Source organism: Aspergillus heteromorphus, assembly GCF_003184545.1.
Source record: "Aspergillus heteromorphus CBS 117.55 chromosome Unknown BO70scaffold_26, whole genome shotgun sequence".
Lineage (NCBI taxonomy): Eukaryota > Fungi > Ascomycota > Eurotiomycetes > Eurotiales > Aspergillaceae > Aspergillus > Aspergillus heteromorphus.
This window is the reverse complement of record NW_020290431.1, coordinates 69,296-86,555: the sequence shown is the minus strand read 5'-3', so window position 1 is coordinate 86,555 and position 17,260 is coordinate 69,296. Positions and strand designations below refer to the sequence as shown.

Below are 17,260 nucleotides of genomic sequence, written 5' to 3'. Positions count from 1 at the left end.
TCTTTCCATCGAATTTCTCCCCCCTTGTTCATCCCTCTCACCCTTTCTTTGAAGAGACCTCCCATCTCTCAAACTAGCCATCATGGGTTTCGTTGTCGACCGGCTGAAGGGTCGCAAGACCAACCACATCGTGGAAGACCTCCGCCCTGTGGAGGATTCCAGTGAGCCAAATGCGGAAGCCCCCGCCGACAACCTCGATCGCGCGGAGAAGGAGGCTCAACAGCATCCCGAAGAGGTCTCCACGACCGCCCCCATTGGTGTGCAGAAGGCAGAGGCTGCTGCCCTTGTGTGGAGTAAGAAGGCTACATATCTCACTTACGGATGGTAGGTTCAACAGGGACCAAAAAATCGAGGGATCGATAGTTCAGCATCGCTAACGACAACACAGGATCTGGATCTGCTACTTCATGCTTGCGCTTCACGAATACATCAACACCAACGTCTACTTCTATGCCTATTCGAACTTCTCCAGCGCATCCCAGGTCACTACCGCCGCTATCCTTGCGACCATCATTGGTGGAGTGCTTAAGCTGCCTATCGGAAAACTGCTTGGAATCTGGGGACGTGCGGAAGGTCTGATCATTTTCGTCGCCGTCTACGTCCTAGGTCTGATCATCCTCGCCTCGTGCAATGGACCCAACGCATATGCTGCCGGTTACGTTTTCTACTGGATCGGTTACGATGCCATTTACCTCATTCTCGAGATCTTCATCGCAGATACCTCAGGCCTGCGCAATCGTGCCTTCGCCTTTGGTTTTTCCACCACGCCTTTCATCTGCTGTGCCTTCACCGGATCTCTGGCTGCGAACTCCTTCCTGAAGACCGGTGGCTGGCGCTGGGCCTATGGTGCTTTTGCGATCATCCAGCCGTTTGTGTTCGCGCCCCTGATTTGCGTCTTCAAGTACTATGAACGCAAGGCCTACAAGCAGGGCATTCTGGTCCGCCAGGAGAGCGGTCGGACTGCGCTGCAGTCATTCATCCACTATGTCCACGAGTTCGATGGTAAGCTTCATTGCCCCCCTGGTTAATCCTTTCATTCTCTCATCCTCCATGATTTTCCTGGAATGATCGAAACCTAACAACCCAAACAGTCATCGGCGCCATCATTCTCATGGCCGCTTTCGTCCTCTTCCTCCTCCCCTTCAGCTTAGCCAGCTACGGTCGGACCCAGTACAAGGATGCCGCCTTCATCGCGGAAGTCGTCGTCGGGTTCTTCCTCTTCTTCGTCTTCGCCGCGTGGGAGAAATGGTTCGCGCGCGTGCACTTCATCCCCTACGAGCTCCTCCGCGACCGCACCGTGCTGGGCTCGTGCCTGCTCGCGGCAGTCCTCTACTTCAGCTTCTACTGCTGGGACAGCTACTTCTACTACTTCGTGATGGTGGTGTACAACCTCAGCGTGACCAAGACCGGGTACATGACGTCGATCTACACGGTCGGATCGTGCGTGTGGTCCCCGATCTTCGGGTTCTGGATCCGCATGGTGCGAGAATTCAAGTACTCGTGTCTGTTCTTCGCGGTGCCGCTGATGTTCCTGGGCGCTGGTCTGATGATCCACTTCCGTGGCTCGGACGGGGATATCGGCTACGTGATTATGTGCCAGATCTTCATTGCGTTCTCCGGTGGTATGCTGGTCATCAGTCAGCAGATGGCGGTGATGTGTGCGTCCGACCGTGATGGTATCCCCATCATGCTGTCCATGCTGGGTCTGTTCAACAGTATCGGTGGTGCGATCGGTTACGCTGTTGCTGCTGCTATCTACACCAACACCTTCTCCCAGGGTCTGCGCAAGGCGCTTCCCGAGGCTGATCAGGATCTGTGGGAGAGTCTGTATGCCGGTGGCTACCTTACCCAGATGAAGTATGAACCTGGTTCGGCCGTCCGTGATGCCGTCAACTATGCTTGGGGTTACACCCAGAAGTATGAGGCTATTGCCGCTACTTGTATCCTGGTTCTGATGATTCCTGCTGTTGGTATGTGGAGACACTACAGTGTTGACAAGAAGCAGAACAAGGGTACGATGATGTAAGGGGTTGGTGGAGATATTTAAAAAGGTTAGAATGAGGATGGAAGATTTGGAAGAGCGGATAATGTTTACTTTAATAACGGTCTTTTGATGATATCATAATATACATAGACGAATTTAATGATCAGGGCTGCAGGTCTGGTGTCTCTTACTAAAATTTGTATCCCACTGTAATCACAAAGCAAACGGACGAGATATCAGAGGGAATCCATGTCAGAGATTGAATGCAAGTCTAATGCTTTTTCTCTCTACAAAAGACACTACTTCTTATGCCGAAGCCATAACAATTGCCTCAAGTCCAGCATTCTAGAGATATTTTAATTTTCATGGTATGCTATTCTCTCTCACGGAGATGCAATAAGTCTCTGTTCTCCATATTTCCCTTCTCGCACTTCCAAATAAGAGTTTCAGTCCACAATATATTATTCACTCTAACCATATGAATTCCTCAGTGAATAATTCCCAAGCCGCACATTTTTCTGCGAAATCTTACGCCATGCAAGGAGGCTGATTGAGACGGACTCCACTACAAACACACTTAACCTTGACAGGAAGTGAAGCTGACGATCTCCATAAGTTGCCGTCAAACGCCTCGATAAGGTGCGGGGGAAGATGATAACACCATCCCACACATGTCTACTCCGTACTTCCTAGGCAGCTTTTCCCCGTCTGATAAGCACGGTCACTGATAATCGGGTGCCAAACAAGTCGCGACAAATGGTCCCTATCTTGACACTGCTCCGGGGGGGTGGGCCGATGGGGATAACGATTCTGGTGCTGCTGCCTCGGGATGCGGGCCGACAGTTGCACGCAAAGACTGATGTCGTGGCCCTTATGAAGGACCTTCATCCACTTCTCCTATGTTCGGAAAGAGAACTCGCAAGAACTTGGATCCTCTTCACCTGCAATTATGCCAATTTTGATACCCAGTCGACAGTTATGCATCTCCATAGGTCAGTCAAATCCAAACATCCTGGGAAGGCGCTACAGTCACACAGCATTAGTTACTTCCACGCACTTGCCATTGTAATTTCCCCTCTCTTCGGGGATTTATTACCAGTAGACTACTTTCTAGAACGAAGTTCAGCTCTGATACCCGTGGCATTATAGCGAGCATGGCGTGGCTGTAACTACTCCCACGGATCGACCCGCTAACACTACTACAGATCGCGGTGGAACATTCACTGACTGTATCTGCAAGGTACCTGGTGAAGAGGACATCGTCGTGAAATTCCTCTCGGTTGATCCCAAAAATTACGATGATGCCCCCACAGAAGCGATCCGGAAGGTTCTGGAGATCTACTACGGCAAAAGCATACCTCGCAGGACGGGTCTGGACACGAAGGACATCGGTAGGAAACACTCTCCCGGTGTTCAAACCATCCATTTTCTCACTCTGGCGCATAGAATGAATTCGAATGGGAACAACAATCGCGACAAACGCGGTGATGGGGCGCATCCTGGTGGCGAAGGGGTGATCCGCGACGTGGAGTTTCGGACCCCCATGACGGCGTCGGTTCTGTCTGAGAGGCATAGCTTCAGTCCGTATGGGATGGCGGGGGAAGACGATGGGAAGCGGAGATTGAATACGTGGGTTCAGCATTCGGGGACGACGGTGTCGATTGGAGGGAAGAACTCGATTCTGGTTTCTGCTGGCGATCGCATGGTGATTGAGACGCCTGGTGGTGGCGGGTATGGGAGGAAGCAGGATCGTCTGGGACAGGGTCTTTTGTCTGATATGTCCAAGGTTATGCCTTCGTTTGTGCCTCTTGCGAATGGCTCTGTCGAGGCGACTCGTAGCTTGGCAGAGCAGGTATAGTTGTGAATTAGGGTACTAACTACAGATTACTTGATTATGTAAACAGGACAAGGAGAAGGGTTTTCTAATTGAAAGCTCAACATCACTTGGTCATCTGCATTGGAAGTGGTTGTATGCATCTGGGGTGAGCTTTTCCCATGGGGGTATTTATTTGTGTCGATCTAACATATTCAGTCCAGTGTTCCATAGCCGAAGAAAGTAAGAGTATGAGAAAAGTGATAAACGAAAGGACAGTAATAAGTTAATGAGAATACAAGTCGCACAAGAAAACCTAGCCCTGTTACATCCCCAGCAACAAACTACTGGCTATCTAGATTCGGGTCGCGCCAGTTCCAAATCTTGAAACCGAACGAGTCATCCATCGTAAAGCTTTTCTCAAATAGGGGAAGCGGGGTCAGGGCATCTTCGTCGTTCCGGCTTTGTGATGGATCTCTTCGAGTGAGCGAGAGCCAGAAACGGGAATAGGGTCTACCCTTTGAGCAATCATCTTCAGAGACCACAGCATAGAGCTCCCAGTCCGCGGCTACTTCCTTAAACCCCGAGACGTGGGAAAGCTCTTTTCGCAACCCATGCAACGAGTCAACCTCGAACGGAAATACGTGATCATAGCTCAAACAGTCGACGTCCACAAGGAGAGTGGAAATCTGAGGAGTTATGCGTACTTGGTCCATCCAGTCTCGCTTGCAGAAGTTGTGCATTCTAGCGAATTCATCATCACGAGGCAGAAAATAGAGAGGTAATTCTCTGCGTCGGCAGATATGAAGGGTGTGCAAATGCTGGAGATTCTTCCGAATGAAGGCAAAAAGATCTAACCAGGGATCAATCAAGTATAATTCCGGATCCTGTCTTTCGCTATCGATGTATTTCTTTACCAAACTCCAAAGCCATGTTTCCTCAGACGACCTTTTTGTGCGATCTGCAAACGTGCTCATGGTTAGCTTGAGATGACGGATCCCTCTTACTCCCACGAATGAGTGAGATGAGAGGAATTCAAGAGCCTTTGCAGGGGGGGCATCGATCCAGATCTTGCTGTTTTCGTAGAGGGCTAGCAGCGCTTCCTCATGCACAACCTTGCAGGTGTACAAGATAGCAGTGTCCAGCGGCCTTGTACATCCGTTGTATTCCCTCTTACGCCGACAATAGCATTGCTTCGTCACGTCGGACCATCGTTTTGATTCGTCGGACCATCGGATGAAGATCTCATCATGGTCGGGCCGGGTTAGCAGCTCTCGATATATTTGATCGCGAATCTCTCGTGGGAGACGGAGGAATGGAAAATTGGAAAGAGGAGCCTTTTCGCGATGGACTAGAGACACAGATCGGGTACAGAACCACTGGATTAGTTGGGCCATTTTTGCAACTTGTCAAGATGGCTTTTGTTGGTTTCAAAAGCCACTAGGACGGAAAATTTACAATCAGTAACTGTCATTCCCCGAGGTCTGCTTGCGGTGATATATATAAGAAGGGAAGGTGGAAAAAGGTAGATGCCGAGAGGGGAAGAACTAAAGTGAGACAACTATAAGCTTTCAACACACAGTAGGATGAGGAGTTGGACTCGAATAGATCTTTTAGTGATAAGAAATCATCCTGGAGTAGGAGGATTCCGAGATCTGACCTGTTGAATGACTTCAGTTAATAGGAGCCTTTATTCACTCCATATGACCAAGTCATGAAGATTATGACTGCAGCGATAGTAAGGTAAATGGCGTTACTTGTCCCTACCCTTTCCTTGGCCTTGTGCAACTGGTGGACTCTTTAGCTCCATACTGGTCACTGGAAATCCCCTATAGGAAACAGGACTTCGCCCTCTTTCCGGTATAGGCCTTTGCAGCATCAGTTCAACCAGCCTTTCAGCCACGAATACTCAGGAAGCCGTTTTATTGTAGGACATTGGCCCATTGTCTCGGAAACTAAGAGGGCTTGGGTATTCTGCACTACTCTTACATGGCAAGCGCTTTGTTGTGTAATCAGCCCACACGCAACCTTTCCCCTGTCGTTTCCTTTGTCCCTGGACGGTCCGCCTTTCTGTCATACTTATGCAGATTTGAATAATTTTCATTTTTGGTCACCTCTATCATTTCAGCGGGGCCACTGCCTGCAGCGCCTGCAGTGACTGCCTCCGCAGCCTCCTCCCTGTTCCTCCCTCTTCCTCCTGGGGACGCACTTAGCTAGCCGATCCCCTACACCAATCCAACGGTCTCATAACCTCATTTTCCTTGCTGCTGTAGGCTCTTGTCGTGAGATCATATGCTACCCCCTTCCGTAGAGGAGTCTCAAAACACCGAACACCTTATTTTGTCCTTGTCCTGTCATGTCAAAGTACTTGGATACAAACGGTTAGAGTCTTCACTACATAATGTGTCAGTCCGTAGATGTCAACGGCCACAATGTCATTCTTTTGTCACTGCTTATTGAAACGCGATCCATGTGGTAGATTAAGCTGAATAATATTATTTACTTCATATTTTGCAACACAGCATCCACTTAAGTAGTGACCTAACGTATAAGAAATCAGGGTAGAGGCAGATATACACGGCCAAAGCCAGACTGACGACCATGGACGATGGCCTAATCATCGGGATGCAGATCCTCACTCTGCTCGGTATCTAATTCATGATGATCAGTTCCTCATCGTCAAGATCAAAGGTAAGGTAGACAAACTACCAGTATAGGGCCGGAAGGAATGCGCCTTAGCCTGAGCGGCCTGCGTCCGGTGCGTAGTGGAGGAAGTAGTGCCGGTACCACCACCGGTCGCAGACTGCTGCTGGGCTCTCTGGTTCAGTTCTCCCCAGCGTCCCTCCGAGCCCAGATCGTCGATGGACTCGACGATTTGCGAGCCCGTCAGATGGTACTGTCCGGACTGCTTACGGGGTTCCGAAGACATGGTGAAGACCGATATATCGACGTGGTCAAAATGAACTTGATAGCATGGATTTCATAGGGAATGACAAGTTGTCTTGGAACGTCGTTCCGGGCGGCCAGCGGGGAATTTAAGTATTCGGCATGGGGTGTCATGACATCGTGGGGTGATGCTGGAACCATGGCTGGGCCCGGGGCTGGGATCGCTTCATTGGGCGGCATCCTTCGGCTGACGCCCGTCAAAGGCCTCCGCATGGGGTTCGCCAATCACTGCCGGCTGTGGTTACGCAGCCATTGCATCACACCTCGTACGTCGCCGCGATCATTGCCATGCGATCTGCAAGGTTATCAGATGATCTCGCTTGATGGTTCACGTAGAAAGGTCGCGGGGGATTGATGTTGATGGATGATGGAATTGAATATATGCTGTAGAAAGAAGTGGGCATGTTGTGCTACTAGAACCTCTAGTTCAAGACACATGCTTCTCACAATGCTATCGATTCTTACTGAAAGGCTTCAGGATCTAGGTCGTGGGTTTCAGATTCCTACATGTATTTATTCATCGATAAATTGCCTCAGAAACCATGCTCCAGACAAGGACAAGACTATACATACACAACCCGGCCAGGTGATCGGGGAAACCCTAAGACAACAATACCCGGAGGCTAAACCCCGGCCTTTCATCAACGCCAGATCGAAAGTGACCTTACAAACCAGGTACCTTTCCTTTCATGTGTGCAATGAAGGAGCTTATGATACGGGGAAGGGAAAGTAAACATTAGCAGTCTTCAACACCGAGTGGGACGGACACCGTACGGCCTCTGCTGTCGCCCGCTGGATCTCGGTTGGTCCACACGCATGGTGAAGTAGATTTTGAACTTCCTGCAATGGGTATATTTTGCTTTCCTGTCAGGACTGGAGAGCCAGCTTGCTGGGCGATCGAGATTTTCTCCGAGGGTGTTTCGGAGACAGCGGTGTCAGCAATCCGCTGGCGTCTTTTCGCGAAATTGGTTTTGGTGATATGCGCCCTCATGCGCTTGGCAGAAACCTTGGACAAGCTCGATGCCCCGGTTGTGTTTAGGAATGTGTAGCTTATAGGCTCCATAGTTTATTCCTTTCTGTAGCAACGGAAAAGAGTGGGTTCATTCGGGTGGGAGGGGCCAGGCATCGCGGCGACCAAGTAGCGTCAACCCCAGTATCATTCAGTATCACGCCTACTTAGGTGTCTGGACACCTTTTTTGCCGAGTGGTCTTTTTGGTCTGTCAACTAGAAAGTTGCGGTCACGTGATCCCAGAGCAGCTCCCGCCAATATATACTCATCCTCCATGTCGGCCCTTGTGCAGCTCTCCGAGACATTGCGTGCTGGGGACGACTGGGGGCTTGGTCTGGAAAGGGCCACCCAGTGCTGCGGTGAGGGTCGCCTCCCGCTGGTGTCCGGTTTGGTTACTAGGCAGTCTGTGTGTCCAAATGTGTACGGAATCGTTCATCTGACCAGTGCTGTAGGACCAGATGCTGAGGAATGGGCACGGGTTGGAGATACTAGTTAATGGTGGGAGTTAGAGGTGATGTATAGTCAGGGCGTAGTCAGTTTGTATTGTCATTTTGGCTGATAAGGCAGGCTCGGAGAGCCATATGTAAGGAGTACGGTATGCCTGCTAGTCAGCTAGTCAGCTAGTCAGATGGAATAATATAAAGCAGATATTATCGAAGGCAGGTATCTCAGAGATAGTAGAGATGGGTTCCTATGCCCGGGATCTGATTCCAGCTCATATGACTATCGCCTTGGACTGATATAGTATCCCAGTCCAAATACCCTACTTGATTGCGCGAAACGTTTGCATGCATGCACGAAGCTGGCTGACAAGATAGACCCAGCTAATTCCCCAAGCTCGTGCTGTTCCCATATCGATCCGACCCAACACAATATCTCCTCCCCTGCACCAAAGCCCCATCACATTGAGCCCCTCCCAGCGAAGGGTTCAACGCCAGAAACAAATCTGACGATATCCCCTGTCTGCCGCAGATCGTGTTACAAGTATCCCCCGCGACAGCCGTATACCATCGCCCACAGCACCGGAATGCTGTGTCATTAACCCCAACCCAGTGATCGGCAGAATTGGTCTGTCCCGAGGACATGGACCAACCAGCCACGCGAATCCAGGCCAGGATAGACGACATGAAGCCATTAACATTATTCGCCGCGTATGTGGGAGTTTCCCCGACCGGACGGATCATCTCCACGGTACCCTTGGTGACAAGATTGTATATCCAGGTATCGGTACTGCTCTGGGAGACCTCCACAGCTCGCTGCTGGCAGTTTTCTGTCTTCAGACAGTCTTGCACGTAGTTCGAGAACCAACTATAGAAACCTGCAACACGACTTAGCGTGCTTTTGTCTGTTGTTCGAGTGTGGAAGCTCACCGGTGCCCATGATGTAGACCGCGGTGGAGTCAATAACCCGCAAAGCCCAGGATATGGCGCATGTGTTCGAGTTGGACGGACAGTGTGAGAAGGTCGGGTCGCTGGCAAATAGCCCTGTTGTGAAGGGGGTGGGCGCTTTGGGGGACGGCTGGAAATACGGGGATTCGGTCTGGATCATAGCCATGTAGAGGTCCCTGGCCCCGGCGATCTGGTACTGGTATAGAATGTTATGTTCCGAGGCAGTGGCGTACATCCATGTCGGGCCATGACTCTCGATTAGAACTCCCCGTGCGGCATATATATCGATTTGGTCGTCCTTGGACTTGCTGTCCAGGTCGTGGTCCGCAGTCCAGACCCATACATTCTCGAAATAGGCGGAAGACTGTGCGGTGAGATGCAGGAGCAGTGATGCGGCTCGACACTGTTCGTTCACTCGTCCTGTGCCTTTCGGACAATTGGTGAGCTGTAAGTCTGAGCCAATGGCACCGCCGACTCGGAAGTGGGAATCTAAAATGAATGGATGTTAGAGTAGTGTGCTGGGTGAAGAAGTGAGTTGAGTCAACCGTACCCCACAGACCAGCCGATCCCTGTGCCGACTGATGAACATTCCACTCCACGAGTACCACGCCCGCAGTCGGACCAGAAACAGTGAATAGCATGCTCTGAATCTCCACGATTCCCGTGTCCCCCGGATTGCCCACTCGGACCGCCACGTGAGGGTTCCTCTCATCTTGAAATCTCGCGCCCGTGGCCATGATCTGAGCCCACGCCTGTCCGATGATCCGGCTACCGACTGGGACATGGAGGGTATCTCGGATAATGTAAACCCCAAACGGAAAGAAGACAACAGAGGATGTACTCGCTGCGCGAGCCAGGATGCTATTCAGAACCGCGGTATCATCATTCCTCCCGTCTCCAACCGCACCTGCAGCTTTGACATCGACGATCTGACGGACCCCGATATCGGTATATGCCGGTCGTTGTCGCTGGAAGAAGCTCCGAGCCAGATATCCCTCGTTTCTCGTCAGGGAACTGCTGCGATTCATCGCCGGAACATCAGCACCGCGGTAGACCGTGCTGTTGCTACTTGCGCCAGCCACACGGCCAAATCCCCACGACTGGACATTCACTCGCGAGCCACCAGCCAGTAGTGTCTGACCCTTGACCCGATCCAAAATAGCCGTTTCGACTGCGACAAAGGCCGAGTTCTGGATCAGGAACGAGCTGGAGTTCTCAGCTAGCAACGACGTGACAATACCGTTTTTCGTGGACGCGATGACCGTGTCGAGGACGATTAGAGATCCAACTCCTTGTCCTGTGCTTCCAGCGCCGCCAGCCTGGCACATAAATTTACGTTAGTCGGGGTAACTTGCAATCTGGATGGTATCTTACGCCTCCCACCATGACAATCCCGTCCGTGCAATTGCTTATCACCAGGTCCTGCATCGTCCAGGCCCAGTCCCAGTGAATTTGCACGGCGGTTTTACAATTGAGGAAGGTGAGCCGCGTGGTGGTGAACTGCTGGTTTCCGAGATACGCTCTTCACGGGCCGTTAGCTGATCCCCTGCATGGTGGTGGTGGTGGTGGTGATGACGACGACCTACCCAAAGTTACCGCCAACGAAAGTGAGGTTGGTGAGGAATCCACCACTGCCGTTTTCCATATAGATACCCTGGATGTATTAACTCTCCGATGAAGGCATGCTGTGGGGCGTAGTGCGCACCTGCTGCGTTGTCCTGCCATCTTGCATCATGTAAAAGATGATGTTTTCGAGCGAAGTCCCTTGCGCTACTTGCCAGTGGATCCCGCAGACGTATGCCGTTGGGTTTGTCCGAGTGATGTCAATTTTGAAGTTTCGGATCGATCGCAGGAAGTTGTTGGTGTTGATATACCTTGATGAAGGGTCAATAAATAGGACAATAGGTTGTGTTGGAAGCCAGAGGCATACCACTCTTCCTTTTCACCGACATAAACATCTGACGAGATTACCCCGAGACCTACGAAGCTCGAGGCCGCCAGGATGGTCGGGTAGTCAAAAGGCTGTAAGCTGGTTAAATTTCAACTCAAGAATCGAATTATTATGAGTTATCTATCACGAACATTGCCATAAAACTCGGTATTGTAATACTGGATGATGGACGAGCTGACGAGATAAGTGCCCGATGGGAAATATACAAAGGCAGGGTATATCGTGCTCGATCCACAGCCTTGACCACATCGTCCCCCGTCCGAGATGGCTGCGTTGATGGCTGCAGTATCGTCGCTTACTCCATCTCCTGGTACAAAATAAGCGACTTCCATTGGCATAGTGGATGTACCTACCTCGGGCACCATAGTCTCTAACGTTCCTCCAGACCTGGCATTGTGAGAAAGATCAATCGGATCAGATGATAGCCACACACCTTGTATCCTGGAGGTGCAAATGGACTGGACCCTCTCTGTTCGATAGTCGTCATCCAGAATTCCGTACTTGGATGCGCTTCGGGATCCGTCTCTGCTCCTCTTGAAGGATTCGACACATTTTTGTCTACTCTATTCCACGCTTGATGATCCTGTGGGTGAGCATCGCTAGTGTACGGACTTCGCGATCTGTGTTCCTCGAATACCTGGGCTATTTCAACACCATAGTCGCCTGGAAGTGGCAGAGGGGAAGCCTCCGCCACAATACGCGCGGCTTCAACAACGTCTCGGGGAATTATGTATTGGGTTCGGTCAGTGTATTCCACGAGTTTATTGTTTCCGTGAGTCGCTGGAGAACTTTCAGCTCTGTAAGGAGGGGTTGGAACAGGCCGACTTTCATCAAGCGTATAGCCTCTGTCAGGACCGTATTCCATGCCGTGGGGGTGTTCAAAGCGCCCCCTATTCATCGCTGCCAGTGCCGTATGGGCCGCCCGTACTTTTTTCTCTGCATCCTGTAGAGTTCCGAGAAAGCTGAGAAAGCTTGCGCGGAGATTCGAAGCAGGCCCTTCATCCTTTGACTCAAAATCACGCAGTCCATGAGGAATGTCTCGACGGACATCGGGAAACCCTCCCACGCTGCTAATTATACATAGCAAAAGCAATGATATCACCGCGACCACAAGGGTAAGTGGTATACTGACCCGAGTACCATATCGTCGACTCATTGCTTCCAGTAGATTATCGCCAAAGAAGCGGTGTGTCGCAACGAGTAGAACCAGCCTTCGAAGCGGAAGATTCCAACTTACCGACTCTCCTGCCCTTCCTCCTACCCTACGGGGATTTTACTGATGACCTGTGACCTCGGTACCACTGCAGACGGACACGCTGTGGCAGCCATCCCTGCAGTGTAGCACCGTGGGTGACGGTTCCTCCCGCGACGAAAATTGCATGTCGCACGGCATCTTGTGATTATTCCCAGTAGGCCAGTTGATGTGTTTGCTTAGTTCCGGCCACTCCTAGGGGTCATGTTCGAAGTGGCATATTGGAATTTGAGTTCAATACCGAGTTAGAGTTGAGTTTTGTGTACTGTCCGGCCGAAATGAGATTTGACAGAAGCGGTTGTTACCAGGCCTGCAACTTTATTTGATGCCAGCGCATGAGAATGCCGATCAGTGTTGTACTGTCGGACGGACGGAACCGGAGACGCCTGCGGGTGGATCGTATCCTCCGTAAGCAATCCGGTGCGATGGTTGGATTGGTTCGCTCGCCTATGAGGGTTATTATCGCAGGCACTAGACGGATGATGATCAGCCGTGCCTGAGGCTAGCGCCTGTTAGTGACTCACCTCCTTCCCTCTCAGCTAACCACCAACCCTGTCGTCGATAGAACAATCTTATGACTTCGTCTCTTTGCTGGATTCCCTCCCATGATGTAGGCATTCGTGTCGATGACATCCTGCTGTTGGAACAGTCGGTTCCCCTTCCCGGACTACCCAAATAGGGCAATCAGTTCGTAGAAATCACCCATGCGGAGAAACATTGTTAGGAGGTAAGTTGTTGATGCGGATCTTATAAGGTCTAGAGCTCATGTAAGCCGATCTCCTGCGTGAGTCACGGATTGCATCTCCTTCCTTGATGTATCGAGGATTCCGTGACTCACTGACAGCCACCACATGGCGCTAAAATAGGGCCGGACATGGCGTGGATGGCCAATGCAGTGGCAGCTTACCGGTGGGATCCGTGCTGGTCTCGCTGTAAACACAATTTCCCCGCTGGATACTCTATCTTGTAGCCTCACTGATCGGTCAAACTGATCGAAGAAATTTTCCTATACGAGTCATTTCAAGCCACCATGTTAGATGACTGCATTCTATGGGGCTTATCGCAAGCAGCACTGACTGTTTTGATCTCCTTCAGAGTAGGAGTGGGATTGGCTCCAACGCAGCATGATTTAATACGCAGAATAGAGCCTCATCGCGGTAAGGTATCATTCAATATAAACATTGTCAACAGTCTCGGTCTAGATGGCTTCAGGCTGGGGTCCTGATATCCATTATCCTTCACGTTCATCACATTGTTGTTCATCTGTCCCAATGTCATCCAGCAACTCCAGCAAGAACATGGCCGCCCGCGACCCCAACACTTCCGAGGCTTTTCAAAAGTGGTCGCGTCCTCTGATAGCGATCAATATAGACGGTTATGAGAATGTGCTGTGTTGCTTTACGACCGGTGACAGTATACAAGGCACAGTGACCATCATGCCTCAGGAAGATACGAGTTTCGAGAGCTTAAGCATCACACTTGAGGGTATATAGTCCCATTCCCCTCCCACCCCACAATTATCATCCATCTAACTCGCGATCATCCAATAGGTGCCGCAAGAACCACCGTGGACTCCACCGCTCCCCAAACACAAATCCCGCGGAGAGAGAACAGCATCAAGAATTTCCTGCAGCTTCAACAACCAGGATGCGAGAAATTCTACCCAGAATCACGCACCCTGAAAGCCGGAGAAACTTACAATCTTCCTTTTACATTTGTGGTGCCTTCCCATCTTCTTCCGGATGTGTGCCGGCATTCGCGCAACAATCTGCAACTCACAGACGCCCATACCCAACTGCCTCCCAGTTTGGCGGGCTCCATGGTGCTAGACGATGGGAGGAACTTGTTGGATGATTTGGCGTATGAGTCCAGCCAGATATGCTATGCTATCACGGTCTCGATTACGGAGAAGCCTTCAGTAGTGGGTAAGCCGATGAAGAACCTGGTTACCCTGTCCAAGAGGATTCGGATCGTCTCTTCAAAGGAGGAGGAACCGCCGTTGAATGTGCTGGAGGGCGATGACGAGTATTGCCTGCAGAAGATGAAGACGGTCCACAGAGGTGTGATGAGGAGGAAAGTCGGTTGTCTGGCTGCAGTTGCCTCGCAGCCAAGGCCACTGCAGCTTTTCTCCTCCAAGACTGAGGCTTCCAGCCCCGGGGCAGTCGGCACTACCGCAACTGTCCACCTTCGCTTCACCCCGGAGGGCGATGAGCCACCCCTCAAATTGGGGACGGTTTCAACTACTCTGAACGCGACGACCTTCTACGGCAGTACCCCGTGGACAGACTTTCCCTCGAAGAGTGTCCATCGGGACCGAACGCTCGGGAAAGAAAGCTACACCAAAACAGTCCCCATCTCGTCGATGTCTATCTCATCGATCAGATGGGAAAAGCACAACACGACCGCCGAGAACGACGGGGATTTTGCCTCACTGAGCCTTTCATCGTCAAAAGATACGATGATATCGAGCCCTGGCAATACCGTCTATACCACGTCCATCACCGTACCGATTACGCTGCCGAAAGACAAGACTTTCGTCCCAACTTTCCATTCGTGCCTCATATCTCGTGTCTATAGTCTCGACGTCAACATCTCTTACCACACTCCTGGGGCCAATCTTCTCACATCCGGTATCTCATTGAAACTTCCAGTTCAGATCATACACCAACCTCGCAATTCTGACCGCGACTGTCTCGACCACACATTCCTCCCGGAGTATTGAAGCTCAAATATGTCGTACGCCGGGGCCCTAAACTAAAAGTCTGAAGATACCTGATTTTTCACAAGTGCAAGATTTGAAGAACAGCGCTCTAAATGTTGAATAATCTATAACGAATCCCAGGTTAAGAAATGAAAGACATTATTTTAAATCAAAACATTATTTCATTTCTTGCTCATAAGCTACTAGTATCTGGCAGTCTCAACGCCCCCTTCCCCCACCATGTAGATGCTTGTGATTGAACCAAGCTCGGAAAATATATCCAGAGATAGATGGCAGACACAATGGAAAGTTCTTCATCCAACGGATCACAAAATTCGGTGGCAGTTGGAAGAGATCAGCCAACGTCGCTTCTACCTCTGATGGAGACTCGCAAAGCCCCGAAGGACAATGCCATCGCATCAGATAGAATTACCATTCTTGGGGTGAACAATAAAATCCGGCCCATCCCACCCATAAGATCCCATCCGTCCGGTACGAAAGCTGTAGTTTGCCTTGACTGCAGGGCAGTGGAGGAAATGCTCAGGTAGATCTGCCTCCAGAAATGCTCGATACGCGGCCTCTTTGCTTAGGGGGTAGGAGCCACCAACCGGGCCCAGGCGTCTCCAATCATTAATATTTCCCTGCTCCCACTGATAGGTGCAAGCCCTGCAGTAGGCCCCTGGCTCGAGTGTCTGTGTTTTGCGATCCCAGTACGGAAATGCGGCCGTTGCTTCCAACCTCCAAGAGCCTACTGCAACGGCGGTTGAGGGTGAATTGTTAATTAATCGACGCCAAGGCCGTTTGCACTGGATATCTCGACTCTGCGTCCTTTCAAATTGCCAGATCGGGCGTTCGTAGTCAATTTCGCGCAGCTTGACACGGGCTTTGTGCACTTGCTTCGTTGCTCTGGAATTCCCATGGATCCGTCGCCCCAAGGCTTTTGCCTGAGCTAAGTCAACCAGCCAGTATCGGGGCGGATTGATTTTGCGGATAGCCGACAGTGATTCAAGGACCTGCGCCTCGAGTCCGAAGCGGAAGAACACCTCTGCCAGCGGCGCCAGTTCGTACTCCGGTCGGAGGAGATTGCATTTGTAGCAGGAGCGTGTGAGCGTCGGCAAGTAAAGAAAGGGCCCGAAGTCGCGACAGGTCCGGCAGTAGGGATGGCAGAACTCGGCAAAGAGTCGACGGACGGGGAAATATGAAACGCACTCGACGGCCTCCATGACATGGATCGTGTCCGAGGCAAGGGACCGCAGCAAGGAGTACGGGGGAAGGGAGTCTGCGACCCGCCTCATGATCGTGTCAACTTCACGAAGCGTTCCGATGCTGATCAGGTCGAGATCGAGGAGTATCTCGTGGAGAATCTCAACTGGGAGTCGACAAATCGAAAGTGCCGATCGTGCATGCCTCCTTGATGTTCTTTTTGGTGGAGCCCGGTACTGTACTACTGGGGGCCTGCGCTGGTATGGATCTGGGTCGAAATTCAAAACGGCATTGTCTGGTTGCATGCACCGATATGCTGTGCCTGAAGCCATGTTGGATAGACCGAGTAAATGCTCTCCTAGAGAAGAGAGTCACTCTACCTACGATTCTTGCGGGTTGAAATTGATCACAAGATTAACCGGAGTCAGTTCCGTCTTACTTGTTTGCTTCGGTCATCAATACGTAGGTACGGATTCAGTGTATGAACTACCTAGCTTCTATCAGGAATTATCGCTTAATAACTACGTACGATTCCTTGATTCAACATTATCTAAGGTCTACTCATGGTTGAAAGTCACTGTCCGAAGTATCCTCTTCCTCTTCCTCCTCCTCCTCGTCGTCGTCGTTGTGGTCATCGTCATCGTCATCGTCATCGTCATCGTCATCGTCATCGTCATCGTCATCGTCATCGTCATCGTCATCGTCATCGTCTTCGTCTTCGTCTTCGTCTTCGTCTTCTCCTTCTCCTTCTCCTTCTCCTTCTCCTTCTCCTTCTCCTTCTCCTTCTCCTTCTCCTTCTCCTTCTCCTTCTCCTTCTCCTTCTCCTTCTCCTTCTCCTTCTTCTCCTTCTTCTTCTCCTTCTTCTTCCTCTTCTCCCTCTTCCTGCTCCTCAGCCTCTCATGAAGACGTAGGAAGCGACCACACGAGGCAACAGGAAACAATGAGTTGATTTAGAGGGCAGAGGCCAGGAATCTTGATATCTAAAGTAAAAGATGCGGTTATATATTTTAAA

At 50.9% G+C, this 17,260-nt stretch overlaps 8 protein-coding genes across 8 annotated transcripts; 4 read left to right on the top strand and 4 right to left on the bottom strand.

Annotated features, from left to right (window-relative positions):
- Nucleotides 1-32: 32 nt before the first annotated feature.
- sit2 (putative siderochrome-iron transporter) lies at nt 33-2,169 on the top strand. Its single transcript, XM_025541365.1, has 3 exons — nt 33-324; nt 389-1,002; nt 1,092-2,169. Exons 1-3 carry the CDS (start codon nt 83-85, stop codon nt 2,024-2,026), a joined length of 1,791 nt encoding a protein of 596 aa, XP_025396374.1. The 5' UTR covers nt 33-82; the 3' UTR covers nt 2,027-2,169.
- Nucleotides 2,170-2,665: 496 nt separating this feature from the next.
- Nucleotides 2,666-3,964, top strand: BO70DRAFT_115261 (uncharacterized protein). The gene is made up of 2 exons (XM_025537911.1): nt 2,666-2,976; nt 3,190-3,964. Exons 1-2 carry the CDS (start codon nt 2,934-2,936, stop codon nt 3,840-3,842), a joined length of 696 nt encoding a protein of 231 aa, XP_025396373.1. The 5' UTR covers nt 2,666-2,933; the 3' UTR covers nt 3,843-3,964.
- A 177-nt stretch (nt 3,965-4,141) lies between these two features.
- Nucleotides 4,142-5,284, bottom strand: BO70DRAFT_413865 (uncharacterized protein; the record flags this gene model as incomplete). Its single annotated transcript, XM_025547339.1, has 1 exon — nt 4,142-5,284. The coding sequence occupies exon 1, from the start codon at nt 5,192-5,194 to the stop codon at nt 4,142-4,144; it is 1,053 nt and encodes a 350-aa protein (XP_025396372.1). The 5' UTR covers nt 5,195-5,284.
- A 1,030-nt stretch (nt 5,285-6,314) lies between these two features.
- BO70DRAFT_364816 (uncharacterized protein) lies at nt 6,315-6,740 on the bottom strand. The gene has a single exon (XM_025543908.1). The coding sequence runs from the start codon at nt 6,724-6,726 to the stop codon at nt 6,463-6,465; it is 264 nt and encodes an 87-aa protein (XP_025396371.1). The 5' UTR covers nt 6,727-6,740; the 3' UTR covers nt 6,315-6,462.
- A 1,651-nt stretch (nt 6,741-8,391) lies between these two features.
- On the bottom strand, nt 8,392-12,446 carry BO70DRAFT_115177 (pectin lyase-like protein). Its single transcript, XM_025537910.1, has 10 exons — nt 11,526-12,446; nt 11,446-11,479; nt 11,224-11,399; nt 11,072-11,163; nt 10,847-11,015; nt 10,728-10,795; nt 10,525-10,663; nt 9,692-10,460; nt 9,124-9,630; nt 8,392-9,071 (listed from the first exon to the last, which is right to left on the bottom strand). The coding sequence occupies exons 1-10, from the start codon at nt 12,246-12,248 to the stop codon at nt 8,578-8,580; spliced, it is 3,171 nt and encodes a 1,056-aa protein (XP_025396370.1). The 5' UTR covers nt 12,249-12,446; the 3' UTR covers nt 8,392-8,577.
- Nucleotides 12,447-13,669: 1,223 nt separating this feature from the next.
- BO70DRAFT_279101 (uncharacterized protein) lies at nt 13,670-15,030 on the top strand (the record flags this gene model as incomplete). The annotated part of the gene is made up of 2 exons (XM_025539004.1): nt 13,670-13,829; nt 13,895-15,030. Coding segments are annotated over 2 exons (1,296 nt in total), but the record flags the coding sequence as incomplete, so codon positions are not given.
- A 191-nt stretch (nt 15,031-15,221) lies between these two features.
- BO70DRAFT_413863 (uncharacterized protein) lies at nt 15,222-16,580 on the bottom strand (the record flags this gene model as incomplete). The annotated part of the gene is made up of 1 exon (XM_025547338.1): nt 15,222-16,580. The coding sequence occupies one exon, from the start codon at nt 16,578-16,580 to the stop codon at nt 15,465-15,467; it is 1,116 nt and encodes a 371-aa protein (XP_025396368.1). The 3' UTR covers nt 15,222-15,464.
- A 149-nt stretch (nt 16,581-16,729) lies between these two features.
- On the top strand, nt 16,730-17,217 carry BO70DRAFT_431654 (uncharacterized protein; the record flags this gene model as incomplete). The annotated part of the gene is made up of 2 exons (XM_025548259.1): nt 16,730-16,773; nt 16,836-17,217. The coding sequence occupies 2 exons, from the start codon at nt 16,730-16,732 to the stop codon at nt 17,149-17,151; spliced, it is 360 nt and encodes a 119-aa protein (XP_025396367.1). The 3' UTR covers nt 17,152-17,217.
- Nucleotides 17,218-17,260: the final 43 nt, after the last annotated feature.

Excerpts from the sequence above, each read along its gene's own strand:
- BO70DRAFT_115261 (XM_025537911.1), top strand. The coding sequence starts at position 2,934 with ATGCCAATTTTGATACCCAGTCGACAGTTATGCATCTCCATAG. Across the intron at positions 2,977-3,189 it reads ACAGTTATGCATCTCCATAG|ATCGCGGTGGAACATTCACT; the intron begins GTCAGTCAAATC and ends ACACTACTACAG.
- BO70DRAFT_364816 (XM_025543908.1), bottom strand. The coding sequence starts at position 6,726 with ATGTCTTCGGAACCCCGTAAGCAGTCCGGACAGTACCATCTGACGGGC.
- BO70DRAFT_115177 (XM_025537910.1), bottom strand. The coding sequence starts at position 12,248 with ATGAGTCGACGATATGGTACTCGGGTCAGTATACCACTTACCCTTGTG. Across the intron at positions 10,461-10,524 it reads GCACGGACGGGATTGTCATG|GCTGGCGGCGCTGGAAGCAC; the intron begins GTGGGAGGCGTA and ends TTTATGTGCCAG. Across the intron at positions 9,072-9,123 it reads GGTCTACATCATGGGCACCG|GTTTCTATAGTTGGTTCTCG; the intron begins GTGAGCTTCCAC and ends GTCGTGTTGCAG.
- sit2 (XM_025541365.1), top strand. The coding sequence starts at position 83 with ATGGGTTTCGTTGTCGACCGGCTGAAGGGTCGCAAGACCAACCACATC. Across the intron at positions 325-388 it reads ACATATCTCACTTACGGATG|GATCTGGATCTGCTACTTCA; the intron begins GTAGGTTCAACA and ends ACGACAACACAG. Across the intron at positions 1,003-1,091 it reads CTATGTCCACGAGTTCGATG|TCATCGGCGCCATCATTCTC; the intron begins GTAAGCTTCATT and ends CAACCCAAACAG.